Genomic DNA, 16541 nt, shown 5'->3' on the forward strand with positions numbered 1-16541 from the left:
CGCACAGTTGCGTTCTCACCATAGGAATCTCAGTGCATGGTTAAATTTATGCTTGTGGGACATATCAATTGGTCACACATATGCTGGTAAACCACGGGGTATAAAAACAGATATCATGCATGAGCGAACTTTAAATTATGCTGGAAACATTGAGATATATCCTCAGTATATAATTCGTATTAAGAGCATCCATTATTAACATAAGGCAGCAACTAAAGTGCACAGTGCTGAGGCCTTGAATAATTTCAAACACTTGCAACGTTCTAGTTTATATATGTTGATTGGTTTATGTATTTTTTATTCGATGCCATTCCCAGTATCTGTTTTGCAAAGACCTTCTTAAAGTTTTGGGATACATGATTTCCTTCTTCCACAACTTTATAGAATTTTGACTGGAGGATTCAAGGTCACAATTCACAAATACGTTTTTTTGCCATTGTCTAGGTATTAACCTATCACTTCTAAAGTATTATAAAACATTATCAATTAAAAATGTCGAATTTTCCGCATGTCTTATAAGCATAAAAATATATTTTAATTCACCAATCACTGTATGGTTACATCTATATTCATATTTGAAACACTTGGTTAATTTCATGTTATTAAAGCAAGATATTTTCTTATTTGGAATTTCGACTGCACCAGTAGCACGCATTAAAAGTCTCTCAAGAACGATGTGGCAGACTTCAACATTCACATCGTACGGTGCACTGGTAACCACACACATAAATGAGTGGCCTCAAACGGGGCAAGAGCAACGTGTTGCTGACCACCGTACTTGATTTCCCAGGCACATGACATTCAATTATTTAAATCCATAACTTTCGTCCACTGGCTGTGGTAGTTGTGTTGATGGATAAAATAAACTGTGCTTATACACGTTCTGATAAGCAGAGCACTGCATTAGCTGAACAGTTTATAAACTGCTTGAAACAACCCAACCCTAGATTTAGATCACGGTGTTGTCTTTTCAGATCTCGGAGACAAAAGGTGCGCTTATGTAGTCACACGTTGCACTAAAAACAAATGAACGATCTTCGTCATTCTGCCTTCTTGAATAGACAATGAATTCGCAAATCATGAGAGCACTTGCCTGTAATGTTTTAAAAATAGCTGTAAACAAATAACTTTTAGCAATAACATATAGCAAATAAGCCATAGATTTTAAGAATCTGCTATCACAATTCTATATATGCTTATCAAGCAAGATATATTGGACTATGAGCATGCCCTTTCATCCAAAACAGTTTACATAGCCTACTGCCCTGATTGTGTATGGAAATGTTGCATGCGGTATGATACCCAAGTTTAATTTCAAAAATGGTACACCAATGGAAACCTGCACTTGTAATGTTTTATTTTTTTAAATCATTTTCAACTAAACGTACTATTAAATATGTACTCTAGCTCTACTCTTACAGATGTTCCGTCATTGTGTAACAATATTAACAGGAAATGTAAAAAAAAAGCCTCAATACAGTAATAAACAACGTAATAACTTTAAAGAGTGCTGCTATTGTACATGCAATAACGTTTATTTTTATTTTCCAAATTTGTACTTTTTAAACAATCCTAAAAAACTATAAAGCACTTTTTAGTTTAAGAAAAGAAGTACGGTAGCTTAAAAATTGTTGATGTTACAGACTCCATGTAAACAATGCGTTTTTAAAAAAATGAGCTGTGCACTTATTGTATTAACCAAGGGGCCAAAGGTTTCAAACCACAACAACAAAATGCTTTCCCACATTAGAAGTTTGGCCACAACAATATCATCTGTAACAGTTCATCTTTACGCACAATTCCAGTCTGTTGTGCTGACCATGAACAAACAAAAACTGCATCCAAACAAACAGGATTTAAAGTTACTTCTTTGCCAACACTGCCTAAATCAGTGATTAAAAATAAGGAGTCCTTCTTGCAGACCACCACAAGCGGTCTTTACCGCTTATTATTATTTTTCTTCTGCCACTTGACCACTTTCCTCCTCTTCAGGATCATCTCGTAGAGCTTATCAAGTCCCTCGTAGACACCCTGTCCTGTGACAGCACACACGGGCTGTATGTGCCACAGTATGGTGGGACCCAGATCAGTCAGGGTTAGAAGCTTCTCCAGCTGATGAGGGGGCAAGGCATCGGGTAGGTCCTGCTTGTTGGCAACGACAAGGAATGGCACACCCTGGCACTCTGGCGTCCGTGCGATGCGATGCAGCTCCGTGCGGGCCTCCTCGAGACGCTCAGGGTCGGACGCGTCCGTGACAAACACGATGCCGTCGGCGCAGCGTGTGTACGATTTCCAGAGTGGCCGCACCTTCTCCTGGCCGCCAACATCCCAAAAGTGGAAGTTGGCCACCCTGCCCTGTCCCAGGGTTACACGCAGCCGCTCCGTGTTGAAGCCGATGGTCGGTGCCGTGTGCACAAAATCATGAAGCTTAAGGCGGCAGAGCAACGTAGTCTTCCCTGCAGAGTCCAGGCCAATTATGGCCACATGCAGCGGCTGGAAGCTTGGGAAGTTCGCCAGCACTGGGTTATCGCCTGAAAGACCATTCCCCATGGCCGTGACAGTCGTTCACTCCCACTCCTGGGAAGGGAGAAGGCAAAAAGGGAAACATTTTGATGTGAAATTAAACTCTCCATATTTTTCTCTATTGAACAAATGTCTATGCCATGGACATGAGGGCTTGAATAATGGTAATAAATATTAAAGATAAATTTTCATAAATTATGGGGAGTTTTTAAATCTAGAACATGAACAACAGCAGCTATATGGCCACATCGTATTTGAGGTCATCCTTGACAGGTTTTTGGTAGCTTCCATCTGGAATCAGCTGCTGCTGCCAGGAAAGGAGCCATTCCAAACACGGAACGGCTGCAAAAACACAAATGAAAGTGTTGCTTTGTTTCCTAAGTTCAACACTGAAATTTTACAAGATGTCAGGAGTACAGACATCGGGTTGTGCAATCAGGACATCTCGTTTACACAGATGTGTCCGTTTACAATTTTAAGGGTGAGAACAGCACTCCAAATCTTGTTTTTAAAAGCTTGCTTGGTCAACAAAACTTAGGGCTGTCACTATGGACTTTAGACCTACCCACGTGGTCAACACTCGTCACTCAGGCTGCCAGTATTTGCTCTACCTCCCCCGAGCACTTCCCCACTAACCACTCTGTAAGATTGTTGTTAACAGAACATTTTAGTTTATGAGTTGACTTCCGTTGTTGGAAAATACAATAACCTTTATCCAGCTAAAGAGCTCATTGGCAAACCAATGTCTGTTTTGCTTAGGGGCAAAATGTAGGGGGACACTAGCCGTCTTATTTAACAAGCGAGAAATGTTTACTCACAGCAAAGAGATCATAACCATTATCAATCTCAAACTGTCTAATAATCTAAGCTTATTATCCAGTTTACACAGAGCGCACTTAACGGTTATACAGGAATACAATTCCTATTTTTATAATCTAGGCCAGGATTTAACAATGCAGGATTACATTGTGGGCAGCAACGGGCAGTGCAACACAATTCATTGTTTTGTACTAAGCTTACAAGTCTATGCTCCCCACCTTCACCAACCCAACACTGACCAGTATGGTGAAGTATGGTCAAAAAAGCATCACGACCTGTACTATGCGTACAAGTCTATGCTCCCCACCTTCACCAACCCCACACTGGCCAGTATGGTGAAGTATGGTCAAAAAAGCATCACGACCTGTACTATGCTTACAAGTCTATGCTCCCCACCTTCACCAACCCCACACTGGCCAGTATGGTAAAGTATGGTCAAATAACCATCACGACCTGCATGAACATTGCTCATACTACAGTGGCTTGGCAAAAGGCTTTTTTTCAGGTCCAGCATTTATTAAGAAGACTTCGTTGTTCACTAAAACGATGTCACCTGGAGTTGGCACGTATTATTAAAAACATACATTGAGGATCCAATCCACACACAGGTCAAAAAAGACAACATTTTCCAGCTGGCCTTTTATAAGCCGACCTCGTAATGCCACTGGATGAAAATAGCAGCTACAGAGATATACCAGCGTTTAGAGGAGTCACAAGGGAGATATTTCATCAAGGGCCATGGCATCAAACCGAAGCACAGTAACACCATTCACGATTAAATGCATGGGGTTTATCCAATCTGCATGCGTTATTTTTCGGTACAACAACGCAGGGCATTGTGCACTCTTTCGGTTACACGAGGAACCCATGCGGGACAGGACTTGGCATAGAGCCCGGAGTTTGTACACATCTGTGCCGAGTACAACTCGACTCCACGGGGCGTCTGCTTGAAAGAAAAGAAGCATTAACAGGGAAGACCCCGATGAACAAAGACAATATCCCAACATCGCAAGTGAGACCCTTTCTGTATAAATGTACGTGTTTCATATCCAATCGCCGAAGCATTCTCAAAATAATATCCCGAGCCCCTTGGAAACCTGATTGTCCTGTTTGTTCGCAAGGTGCCTCCCTAGGGGGGCATGTTGGTGCCTTTGGAATAGATCTCATTAGGACATTATCTCTCCGAGCTGCAAAGACATCTGCTCTGACTTGTGATAGATCTCCTCGGCCAATAGTGCAACCTCAGGGCGCCCTGTCAACAACACGTCACACTCAGAAGTTATCCATAAGAGAGGGGTTTTTTTGGGTTAGATCGCATAAATATATAAATGTGTCGTTAAAACTCGCCACCACCCAACACAGCCAACTAGTAAAGGTTGTCACGTAAACAGAACGTGGCCAATTCGTCACTAGTACAGCACACCGGTGTGTTGGAGAGCCAAGCCAAAACATTTACAATCCGAGTACGACGTTTCGCCAGTAATTACAACCAGCTTCATTAGGCGACAGCCAGATTTGTCAGCAAGGCAAATCGTGGCCCCTAGCTGGAGTAAGAGAACAATAGAAATCCGTGTTCCGTATTCACCTATTCTCCCTTGCCAAGGTCCTCTAGGAGTCGAGGGGAATCTCCCCGGGGCCACCAGACGAGACTCTGTTGTCACCTGAGGATGAGTGAAGCCATCAGCTCACCACACATCCACCACACTAACACCTCGAAAACATCATTTCACGTGTGTGTGTGTGCACCGCACATGCGGCAGCACGGTCAGAGATGCATCATTGATGAAGATGATGGTGTTGGTGGTGGTCACAAACACTCCTGCAATTGTAATGGTGACAACCACAGCAACGAAGTTGATGCAGAGCAGCACTGGGGGTGGAATGGAGATGATGTGAGCGTGGCCGTGTCCAGCAGTGTCACCGCGTGAGCCACAGACCGTGGGCATATGCCAATGTGCTATTGTGTACTACCAATGTACCCCTTATTATGCCAATCAATCGTAACAGATGACTACACGTGGAATGTCACTCTACGCCCTATCTGACAGAATACAGGTACAGAGTGTACACCGACACATCCCACGTGAACGGGTCTTGGTGTGCCCTAAAGTGCACGGGCTATACGTGGACATTTTAGACTACGGTATGCCGAATTTCTTTCGCACCGTACGTAGACGCAAGTACTGCACGTGTCAAGTCGTACATGCACGTATGTCGGTGTAAATTAAAGCAATTATGGCAGCTAGAAGCACCGCTACGCATTGTGTGTCACACGTGCGCATTTCAGCGTGCACATTCATCCATGCGACTCTTACGCGTGTGCGCAACACGTTGCTATAAGCCCCTAGGCGTGTGTATGAGAAGCTAACAGCACTTGCCCCTACTACAGCCTGTCCCGTGTACCATGTGGGGCTGCTTGTTGTGCTGGAACCTACAGCAGGGGAAGGGTGTCCCGGTAGCACGGTGCTCTGGAGAAGGAGGATGGTGGTCAGCGAGGCGGGGAGGACATGGAGAGAGATGCTGGTCCCACAGGATCAGGGTGATGATGGTGGTGGTGGTGGTATTCTTGCCGTCCCTGCTTTTCCCAAAGGATGAAGATGCTGCTGCTGATGATGTTGATATCCTTGAGGTCGCTTCAGGATCGTGGCCAAGATGATGATGATGTCCTTGTTGCTCCTGCAGTAATGCTGGGGCAGGAGATGTTGTGAGTGCTTCTGGCAGACGCTCTCTCTCCACCAGCAGGAAGAGTCAAGAACGACTTGCTGGGCTGGTGGTACAGAGATCTTGCTTTGATTGCTGGTGAGGCTGGCACATGAGTTGAGAGTCGAAGGTTTGCAGGTCCCTGCGAGGTAGTGGGGAAGATGCAGTCCCTGGTGAGCCCACGGTAATTGTTAGAGGCGGTGCCGGGTATTTATAGATGCCCAACGTGTATAGTCGGCAAAATGTGTGCAACAGCAGGAGTTGTGTGTTTTATATTAATCTATGAGGTGTAGAGGATAATAAATAGGATAATGTGTGCAGATGAGAGGAACTTGGTATGTGTGGGTGCTGTGTGTGTAATAGCTACTGTGTATATCTATGCTGTACACGTAGGATATGATGTCCCTGCTGTGGGTAAGATATACTCGGTGCTGTACGTGTAGTAGTAGATAGTGTGTGCGTGCGTAGAAGATAGGTGCTGGGAATGTGTCGTAGACACTGTAGGTGCTGTGTGTACATGAGGTAGGTTCTGTGTGTGTTAGACACTAGGGGTGTGTTAGACACTAGGGGTGTGTGTGTGTGTACAGGTGCTCTGTGTGTGTGCAGTATATACTAGGGGTGTGTATATATGCTGTGTGTGTGTTAGACACGCGGGATGTGTGTGTGTGTAGACACTATCTGTGTGTGTATGCTGTGTGTAGTAGACTCTGTGTGTATAGACACTGTGTGTGTTAGACAGTCTGTCTGTGTTAGACAGTCTGTCTGTGTTAGACAGTCTGTCTGTGAGTTAGACACTGTCTGTGTGTTAGACACTGTGTGTATCCGGCAGGCCACGTGCTCCGGGATGTACTGCCACGCGCTGGCGCCGCAGTGCGCGCGCGCGCCGTGCGCCCCCGCGCTTTTATACCGCGGGGGGGAGGGGAGAACGCCCTCCTCGTGACGTCACAGCCAGCGCCGCCTCCCATTGGTCCGCGTGAACGCGTTGCCCCGGTTACCAGACGATTCGATGTTGAGGGGGGGGGGCCATTATTACAGTATTATAATTATTATATAAAATAATTATAATATTGTAACAATAATATGGCAAAAGTAATAGTAGTGTGACCGTACGATACAGCTTCTACCGATTGATTACGTACGGTGCGAAATAAGTTCAACATAAATACTGTACATGCACCACTGTATTGCCCTATCAATACTACTGGAACAATGCACGTTTACAATATAAATTACAGACAGCATTATCATATAATATTCCCACATGTATTTGTGTGTATATAGTAACAGTATACACTGCTGTATTACTGGGATGCCGTTTCTGGAACGCGAATTTTAAACACATTTCAGTTCAATTATCACTCCATAAAGACCTCCCGACCATGCCCAGTCCGTTATGTTGAAAGATAAAATAATAAAGTACTGTTCTGCAATTTGACACTCATATAATGGGCCCAGTGGGCCACTGAGATGCTCAGAAGGTTCCTTGGTAAATGCACGGTCGAAAGAACTGCATAAGTATAGATGTCATTGTATCACTAATCACTCTCACGAATTATTCAATGTCTGTGCCATATGAGACATGCCTTCTAGAACTCATAATCTTGATTGATACTGGAGGAATCCGATGAGCTATACATCTCTTCTCCACAGATGTCCAGTAAGGGCAGGTCAGAACGTGACAACTTTAAATTCAGCTACCAGAGACTCACAACACCCTGGTGATGGTGATGATGACACCATTGGTCACAGAGTCACTTCAAACATGGTAGGGCCCATTCATGCTCTCTACAGGGGGCTCTGCCAAATGTCAATACGGCAATCAATTTTTTTGCCCAGCACACATCTTTAGCCATTCAGAATTTGACTTGAGATGGGATCGGTTATTCACAACATTTGAGCACCACCCGGTTCAACCAAACAGCGGCTAGAATCAGGATTGTATTCCTCCAGGTTGGCTGAGCCCCATTAGCCACTCAACCGCATCGATGCACCTGGAGTGCCTGGATGAGCCTGCGTGGGATATAACACTGAAACTACAAAAAGCTCTCAACATCCTACTTTCTGTACTGATGCACACGATGGCTCCATCCCTGTGTGGTCCACCAACCCGTACGCCACTATAGTCTCGTTTTTTACCCGGTGTCTTCTCGCTCAAGCAAGCAGAGGGTGACTCTGACCCAGTGGTGGAAAATCCATATTCCCATGGCTGGCTCAGTATTACAATTGGACAGTGATCGTGGTATTGCTCTATTACAATGTACGTATGTTGAATTTCTTTTGCACCGTCTGTAGCCAACTTTGCAAATCGGATGTGCGGGGGAATTGATAACAAACTAAAGACAAACATCGGTTCTAAAGAAAATCCTATAATAGTAACGCATGCTACTGATTATAGTTATAAAATACCATATCGATAGTTTACGTGACAGCTGTCAAACTTCAGTGTGATGTACATTATTTTTATCACTGCATATAATGATAGTATTTCAGTAAATACGATTACATTGTTTTAAAATGACGACTATTGTTGCAGTCGTGTCGTTGACATTCTAATGTAAATCATGATTGTCATAAACATCAGCCATGGCCAACCCACTGATGAAGGCCTCCCCAAGCTCCCTCCACCCTCACACATCTGAGACGCAATCCACCTGGCACTTGCACACCAATATAATGAATTATTGTTAACAATTAATTGCATGCAGTACTGCAATGTATATTGTTCATGCAGTGTCTATTGTATCATCACTTATATCAGTGCAATGCTTTTAAAATAAGTTATTTACTGTATTGTATCTAATGATTATTTCAAAATCTGAATATTTATTTATACTGGAGGAATCCGATGAGCTATAAAGCATTTTTTTCACAGATGCCCAGTAGGGGCCCAACCCACACTAAAGAGGCTGTGTGCCCTGGGCCAAGATGACCTGTGTTGGAGTTGCTAAAAGTTGGCACAGTAGGGCCAAAGGTGGGTGCATCTGCCAGTCATCTCAGTCAACCTATGCTAGCTGGGTCTATCCCGTTATCTACTACCAGCGAGCCTTCGACACTTCACGTGGCCTCAAAGTGCACCTAGCCTGGCACAAGCGCCTTGGTGACGTCACCGCCACTGAGTGGCGAATGGCGGTTGTTGTTGTGAGCTCACGGATTCCCACGTGCGCGTGGGAATCTGATGCCCTCGAGTGGATCATCTGTGTACTGCACACTTGTGCAACTTTTCACCTTTTTGTGACGTTCTTAACTTTTATCAGCAACAAAAGTGGACGAAACCAATCTCCACAAGTGTCTCAAAACATTTTTTTTTAATGAATGCATTATGGATCGATTTACAGAACATCAAGTTATAGTTTGATCTCACATTTGTATACAAGCACAGTACAGTTGGGTTGTTTTCTTCAGAAAACGTGGGGTTTGTGCACTTTAAGACGTATTAATTGCTGTGGAAGATTATAAATTGATTACATTCCCAGATACATAAATTATACGATTTTTTATAAGTATGAGACCTCTTCTTCTTGAGCAAAAGCATGTGCAAACAATCAATCTTTATTTTACGTGCCAATATCGCCTCAATAAAGTAGGCATCAGTGCCCATTACAGCGGAATGGGAATGATACAGGGGGCATAGAGCAACAGGAATGATAAAAGAAACCCACCATGCACTCAGTTGCTAACATCGACTGAGAAGAGTAAATTGCAACCGCGCGCAAAATTAAGTGCAACCGTTTGAAACGAATAGCACGAGAAAGTTGAGTGGTAAATACAAATAAAATCAATGGAAAGTAAAGAGAGTTTTTATTTTACATTTCACTTTTTTAATGGGAAGGCAAGTCTGAACAGATGTGTCTTGCACGGACTACGGACTTGAGAGACATACGGCACGTTTTGGACGTCCGGTGACAGGCGTGGTGTTCCAGATATTTTTTAGGCTGCCCCCCACCCCACCAACATCAGGTGAAAAATCCTGGGCAAAAAAAATCCATGCTTGAAAGAACAAGCATGATAGGTGCATTCGTAAAAGTATGGTGACAGAAAGAGAAATACACGATTCAGGGAACAAACGCAACTTCCAGACATATCAATAGTTAAGGAAAGTGGGCTGAGGCTAGACACATCAGGAATACAGATGCTGGAGAATAAATTATATTGGCGAAGGAATGGCTGCCACCAGATGGAGCGATGAAGCCAGCTCGTGTGCAAGTGTTGGCTGGATTGTTTCATTTCAAAACAGGGACGGATGGTGACGACTTGGGGAGGCCTTCATTCTAGCAGTGAATTCATCATGGTTGCTGATGAGTCGCAAATATATAAGTACAGAAAATAGCACAAATATCATTATCTTTCATATGGAAGTTTGATTGCTTAAAAATAAATGAAGTCACCTGCCAATGGATTGTGGCAGAGGCGAGGGAAAGGGACGTTTTGGTGTGTGCGTTGATAACCGGCCATGTGCTTCCGTTAAGCGTGACCGGGCAGGGCCATGGATGGATATATTTATTGAAACATTTCCAGATGTCTCACGTGTCCTACTGTTGCAATACATGCCTCACATTTATTTACACTGATACGAGTGATAAACGCGCTGTCAATTACAGTATAAGTGTGATTGTCACACCTACTGCTGGAATGTAATAGAATGTATTTTAAGAGTGTTCGCATTATCCCGACATGTGGACATGTTGTTATTGTTTATTGTGTTGCTATACAATACAATGTAGTGCTTTCATATGAAGTACTACATTATATAATTATATTGTACAGTATTGGTATTATTACAGTGGTGGCTAACATTTGTAGATTGGTTCCCACCAGACCAATATGGAAGTTGCACTATTGAATGAGGGCAGCAACAATTTTTACCTCGATAATCCCTTGACATGGAACATCTTATTTGCAAAGGTGTCCAGAGTATTAGACACATACATAGCAAACACATGACATGTATGCAACATGTTTAATCTATAACGTACACAATATGGATTTGTAAAATTAACATCGCAGCCAGTAAAATACAAAACATACTGTACATATATATATTTTTCTAAATAATTGGCACATGTCAGAAGCAAAACGATTCGCTGACACGTATTGTCTTTGCATGTTTGTCGACATATGATAATAATTGGTAATATTTGTCTCAGATATTTATGAGGACATCTTTGTCAACTTTAGAAAAACTTGAAGCTTTAGAGAGACCATTTTTATAGCCAAGAATGGGACAACCAATGCTCACTGTAAGAAGGTGGTGCTTTCTACAATAGGTTGATATTATTTGGGCCTTGGAAATCATCTTAAACTAGTTTTTTAAATCGTAGTGCCCTTGATTTTGGTACAAGCCTAACACGAACGGACAATTGCCACATTCTGGGCTGGTCTGCGAAATTACAAAGCAAATGTTGGCTTTATATGCTTCCAATGATACATGTACAGTGAGGGAAAACAGTATGTGATCCCCTGCTGATTTTGTACGTTTGCCCACTGACAAAGAAATGATCAGTCTATAATTTTAATGGTAGGTTTATTTGAACAGTGAGAGACAGAATAACAACAACAAAATTCAGAAAAACGCATGTCAAAAATGTTAGAAATTGATTTGCATTATAATGAGGGAAATAAGTATTTGACCCCTCTGCAAAACATGACTTAGTACTTGGTGGCAAAACCCTTGTTGGCAATCACAGAGGTCAGACGTTTCTTGTAGTTGGCCACCAGGTTTGCACACATCTCAGGAGGGATTTTGTCCCACTCCTCTATGCAGATCTTCTCCAAGTCATTAAGGTTTCGAGGCTGACGTTTGGCAACTCGAACCTTCAGCTCCCTCCACAGATTTTCTATGGGATTAAGGTCTGGAGACTGGCTAGGCCACTCCAGAATCTTAATGTGCTTCTTCTTGAGCCACTCCTTTGTTGCCTTGGTCGTGTGTTTTGGGTCATTGTCATGCTGGAATACCCATCCACGACCCATTTTCAATGCCCTGGCTGAGGGAAGGAGGTTCTCACCCAAGATTTGACGGTACATGGCCCCGTCCATCGTCCCTTTGATGCGGTGAAGTTGTCCTGTCCCCTTAGCAGAAAAACACACCTCCATGTTTGACGGTGGGGATGGTGTTCTTGGGGTCATAGGCAGCATTCCTCCTCCTCCAAACACGGCGAGTTGAGTTGATGCCAAAGAGCTCCATTTTTGTCTCATCTGATCACAACACTTTCACCCAGTTGTCCTCTGAATCATTCAGATGTTCATTGGCAAACTTCAGATGGGCATGTATTTGTGCTTTCTTGAGCAGGGGGACCTTGCGGGTGCTGCAGGATTTCAGTCCTTCACGGCGAAGTGTGTTAGCAACTGTTTTCTTGGTGACTATGATCCCAGCTGCCTTGAGATCATTGACAAGATCCTCCCGTGTAGTTCTGGGCTGATTTCTCACCGTTCTCATGATCATTGCAACTCCACGAGGTGAGATCTTGCATGGAGCCCCAGGCCGAGGAAGATTGGCAGTTCTTTTGTGTTTCTTCCATTTGCGAATAATCGCACCAACTGTTGTCACCTTCTCACCAAGCTCTTGGCGATGGTCTTGTAGCCCATTCCAGCCTTGTGTAGGTCTACAATCTTGTCCCTGACATCCTTGGAGAGCTCTTTGGTCTTGGCCATGGTGGAGAGTTTGGAATCTGATTGATTGATTGCTTCTGTGAACAGGTGTCTTTCATACAGGTAACAAGCTGAGATTAGGAGCACTCCCTTTAAGAGTGTGCACCTAATCTCAGCTAGTTACCTGTATAAAGACACCTGGGAGCCAGAAATCTTTATGATTGAGAGGGGATCAAATAGTTATTTCCCTCATTAAAATGCAAATCAATTTATAACATTTTTGACATGTGTTTTTCTGGATTTTGTTGTTGTTATTCTGTCTCTCACTGTTCAAATAAACCTAACATTAAAATTATAGACTGATCATGTCTTTGTCAGTGGGCAAACGTACAAAATCAGCAGGGGATCAAATACTTTTTCCCCTCACTGTATGCAACGCTGCTCTTCTAACACATTGTGTGTTCGCTAATGGGCTACCCTAGTATGCATCTGTAAAACCCACTGGTGCAGCAAATAATGTGACTGATATTGTATCCAAATTACTACCTAATGAAACATAATCAATCTGAGGGAAGAAAAAAAAAATCCTTGAGAAGGGCAATGGCAGCTACCGATGACTGGTCCCATTCAATGGAAGGTAAACTGGTCTTTCACAGCTCTTTACAGTCCATGAAAGCTAAAATAAGTGATTTAAATGTGAATGCACAACAATAACACTGCTGTAAATAATCTTCATTTTTTGCACCTGTTGCGGAATACTTTACATGGCATCCAGATTCAGAATGTGACTCACTTGGTTGACATCTAGCACTTACTGGCCAACCCCTGCTATTTATGGCCCATTGTAATATGTAAGAATATTGCTTTGCTTTACAATGCTATGCTAAAAATAATGTTCAACTCATTGTCAAGCCACAGCTAGATGAAGGCCTCCCCATGCTGTTTTGTTCATGGCAATGTGGTGACCATATTTCACCATGCTGATCAGTGCAGGCTGGTGTTGGGAAAGCGGACAGGACTGAGTCAGATATCACTTACCGCTGATGCTAACCTTCTCCAAGAATCAACTCAGAGCACAATGCACCAACCATTCCACTCTACTTACAGTACTATAAACAGATAAATATTAAACTTGCGTGTGTATTTTTGTTTAATGAAATTGGCTGATGTAAATATAAAACCAGTAATATGGAGATGTGATATAACTGTAGTTGTAACTAGTTGCTTAGCTAGTGCCCATAATAGCTAATGTGTCATAGCCATGCGAGCATGAGTCACCTTGACTTCCTGGCAGGGCATCTATGCAGTCATTATTCGGGAAACTTCTAGCTGACTCTGACACCTGCTTGTCAGCACAGCTATAAAAGTGACCACTATAGCTGCTCGGGCAGAACACTGCCAGCTGACAGGGGACAAAGCAGTGCTCCAGAGCTCAAGCAAGGTTTTTGCAGCACAGTTTGCACCAGGACAAGGATGGCTTTGAATGTTTTCTTCCCTCCTATGCATGTCCTGGAGAAAAGACTGTGGGCCGGGTGGCCAATTTTGAGTCTCCCCGGACGAGAAGACAGCATGTTCCAGCAGCTTCAGCGTGAAATGAACAGCGAAATAGAGAGGATGGAGAGAATATTCCAATGGGTTGAACAACTCAGCAGTCAAATGATCTCCAAAAGTGTCTTTCCTGAGATGCTGCAGCAGCCTCCCATAAGCAGGATCCAGATTGAAGCGCCACAAGAACAGGGAGACGGCTTTGTTGCATGCCTGGACGTGCAGCAGTTCTCCCCGGAAGATCTGGCCGTGAAGGTGTCTGGAGACAAGCTGGTGGTGGCTGGACGGCACGAAGTGAAGAGCGGAGAAGGCAGCAGCGGCAACTACCGTCACAGCTGCCAGGAGTTCCGGGAGGAGATGCAGCTGCCCAGGGACGTGGACCCGCAGAGCGTGAGCTGTAGCATGACCACCGACGGGAAGCTGAAGATCAAGGCTCAGCGCCGTGCCCTCCCTGCTGCGGATGAGAGGGTGGTGGCCATTGAGGTGCAGCGTGCACCTCCTGCCATCGCAGCAGCGGCAGCTGGGACCCCGGCTGATGGAAGCCCAGCCAAGACCCCCACCAGCGCATAATGCGTGGCAACTTTACCGTCTCATAACCTATCTGGGGTTCAAGATAGACTCATATGATCTAATATGTATATGAGAGTAGACATTTCATGTATACTCTCATATATAAATTAAAGCTTTGAAACATAAATCTTATATTTATAGTACTTTTTGTGTTAAAAGTTAGCGAATGTTTTTGAGTCAACTCAAAAGTGATTGTTTTTTAATTAGTGCAGCACAATACTTTGCTGTATGCGTTTTAATCTACTTACCATGAAGGTTAATATGTGATTAAATATAACATCAATGATACATAATTGTCTTCAATTATGAAATGTCTGTATTGATGCAATTTACAGTATTCAATATTATGCAATTTTATATAATACAGTAATTGTCAATTATACATTTCCACAAGAAGAAATTATAAAGTATATATTAAGAAAGCGGAAATTCAATCAGCCAATTTACGGATGCATATGCATTTTGTGTACAGTATTTTTAAACAACTATGAGGTAGCATTCACCAACTGTGAAATGGGACTTGATTTCCAAAGCTGTATGATAATTGTTTAGAGTGTCAACTAAGATACCTAACCCTTAAACTAAAACTGCCTAAAATCCCACATGGAGTCCAATTTTTGTCACACATCACCTAAAAATGTAAATGTCTGTAAATTAAAACAGTATTTTACAATAAGATGGTGTGTGAGTATGTGCATGCATATTGATTGTTTAACTGTAAATATATCTTTAAAATTGTATGTTATACTGATGTTATGTTTTACATTGGTTTGGCACGTGTAATAGTTACAATCATCAACTGTAGATGCAAAGGTTGAAAGTAGTTATAGATAGAAGATGATGCAGTGCAGTTTAAATGTGTAACTGCATACCAACACAACAACAATTTGAAAGCAGTTTCGAGAACCGTCTCTATAGAGTAATTTTTGTCAGCTCTAAAAAAGGGATAGGTCCTTTTGGAATAATCTCCACCTCAAATTCCTATTGACTTTCCCCTCACAACGTTATACTTTAAATGTAATACAATGTCGTGTTCTCTTTACAGCAGAGAATTATTTTAACTCTTTAGCTGGTGATTGACGTCGGGCTAAAATTGTGATGCCTGCATTGGTGTGCTTTAAATAAACGTTGTAACTCAAGGTTAATGACTTCGGAGCTTGCATGAGTGACTGTCATTGCACCCACATTCCTCACGTCACTCCCCTTTTGTCAGTGTTGAATCGTTTTGTAAACAACTGACTGACAATGCCTAAAATGTTACAGGAAATATATATATATCTTGACTTAAAGCTTTCGTGACTGCAGGAATTAATATTCAGGTGAAGACGATTTCTTGTGTTGCGATCGAAACGTCGTGATATTGTTATTAATTTGATAATCTTTTCTATCTACGTGGCTTTACCGAAAGACCCAAAGAATATGAATAGGAAATATATACTTTGTACAACTGCCTGTTGATTTAGCCCCCGTATATCACGTACATCAAGCCGGTTTGAAATGCTGTACTGCAGTCATAAGAAAAATGCACCAATTGCATAAAAGCTTCGGTTTTCTAAAATTAATTTGTGCAGCTATTACACGAAAGGCTGCCACTTCAAAATCATATTTCAGAAACCTCACAGATTGTATCTGAATAGCTGAAAACTAAGCACGCAGTAACTTCGGACACAATTGGTCTTCTGGGATGCATCCCAGAGTAATGCAGCAACTGCCATATATCCACACACAGCCTCCTCCAACTCTCTCAAATAGCCACTGGGTCTGAGAAAATACTCGTATTATAATGGCTTTGTCTCTTC

The 16541-nt window shown here is 42.8% G+C and overlaps 2 protein-coding genes across 3 annotated transcripts; one reads left to right on the forward strand and one right to left on the reverse strand.

Moving 5' to 3' along the window:
- Nucleotides 1–1340: 1340 nt before the first annotated feature.
- LOC144729656 (ADP-ribosylation factor-like protein 4A) lies at nt 1341–6907 on the reverse strand. Of its 2 annotated transcripts, XM_078610080.1 has the most exons (3): nt 5778–6901; nt 4928–5003; nt 1341–2577 (listed from the first exon to the last, which is right to left on the reverse strand). In XM_078610080.1, exon 3 carries the CDS (start codon nt 2548–2550, stop codon nt 1939–1941), a length of 612 nt encoding a protein of 203 aa, XP_078466206.1. In that variant the 5' UTR covers nt 2551–2577; nt 4928–5003; nt 5778–6901; the 3' UTR covers nt 1341–1938. The 2 variants fall into 2 exon arrangements, with proteins under 2 accessions (XP_078466206.1, XP_078466196.1); XM_078610070.1 differs by lacking the exon at nt 4928–5003 and having other exon boundaries at nt 5778–6907.
- Nucleotides 6908–13983: 7076 nt separating this feature from the next.
- On the forward strand, nt 13984–15887 carry LOC144733568 (heat shock protein beta-11-like). The gene has a single exon (XM_078615571.1). The coding sequence runs from the start codon at nt 14101–14103 to the stop codon at nt 14740–14742; it is 642 nt and encodes a 213-aa protein (XP_078471697.1). The 5' UTR covers nt 13984–14100; the 3' UTR covers nt 14743–15887.
- The last annotated feature ends 654 nt before the right edge of the window (nt 15888–16541 follow it).

This window comes from Lampetra planeri, chromosome 2, assembly GCF_965212315.1.
Source record: "Lampetra planeri chromosome 2, kcLamPlan1.2.h2, whole genome shotgun sequence".
Lineage (NCBI taxonomy): Eukaryota > Metazoa > Chordata > Hyperoartia > Petromyzontiformes > Petromyzontidae > Lampetra > Lampetra planeri.

Bases quoted from the DNA above. Each gene is read 5' to 3' on its own strand.
- LOC144729656 (XM_078610070.1), bottom strand. From the start codon at position 2,550: ATGGGGAATGGTCTTTCAGGCGATAACCCAGTGCTGGCGAACTTCCCA.
- LOC144733568 (XM_078615571.1), top strand. From the start codon at position 14,101: ATGGCTTTGAATGTTTTCTTCCCTCCTATGCATGTCCTGGAGAAAAGA.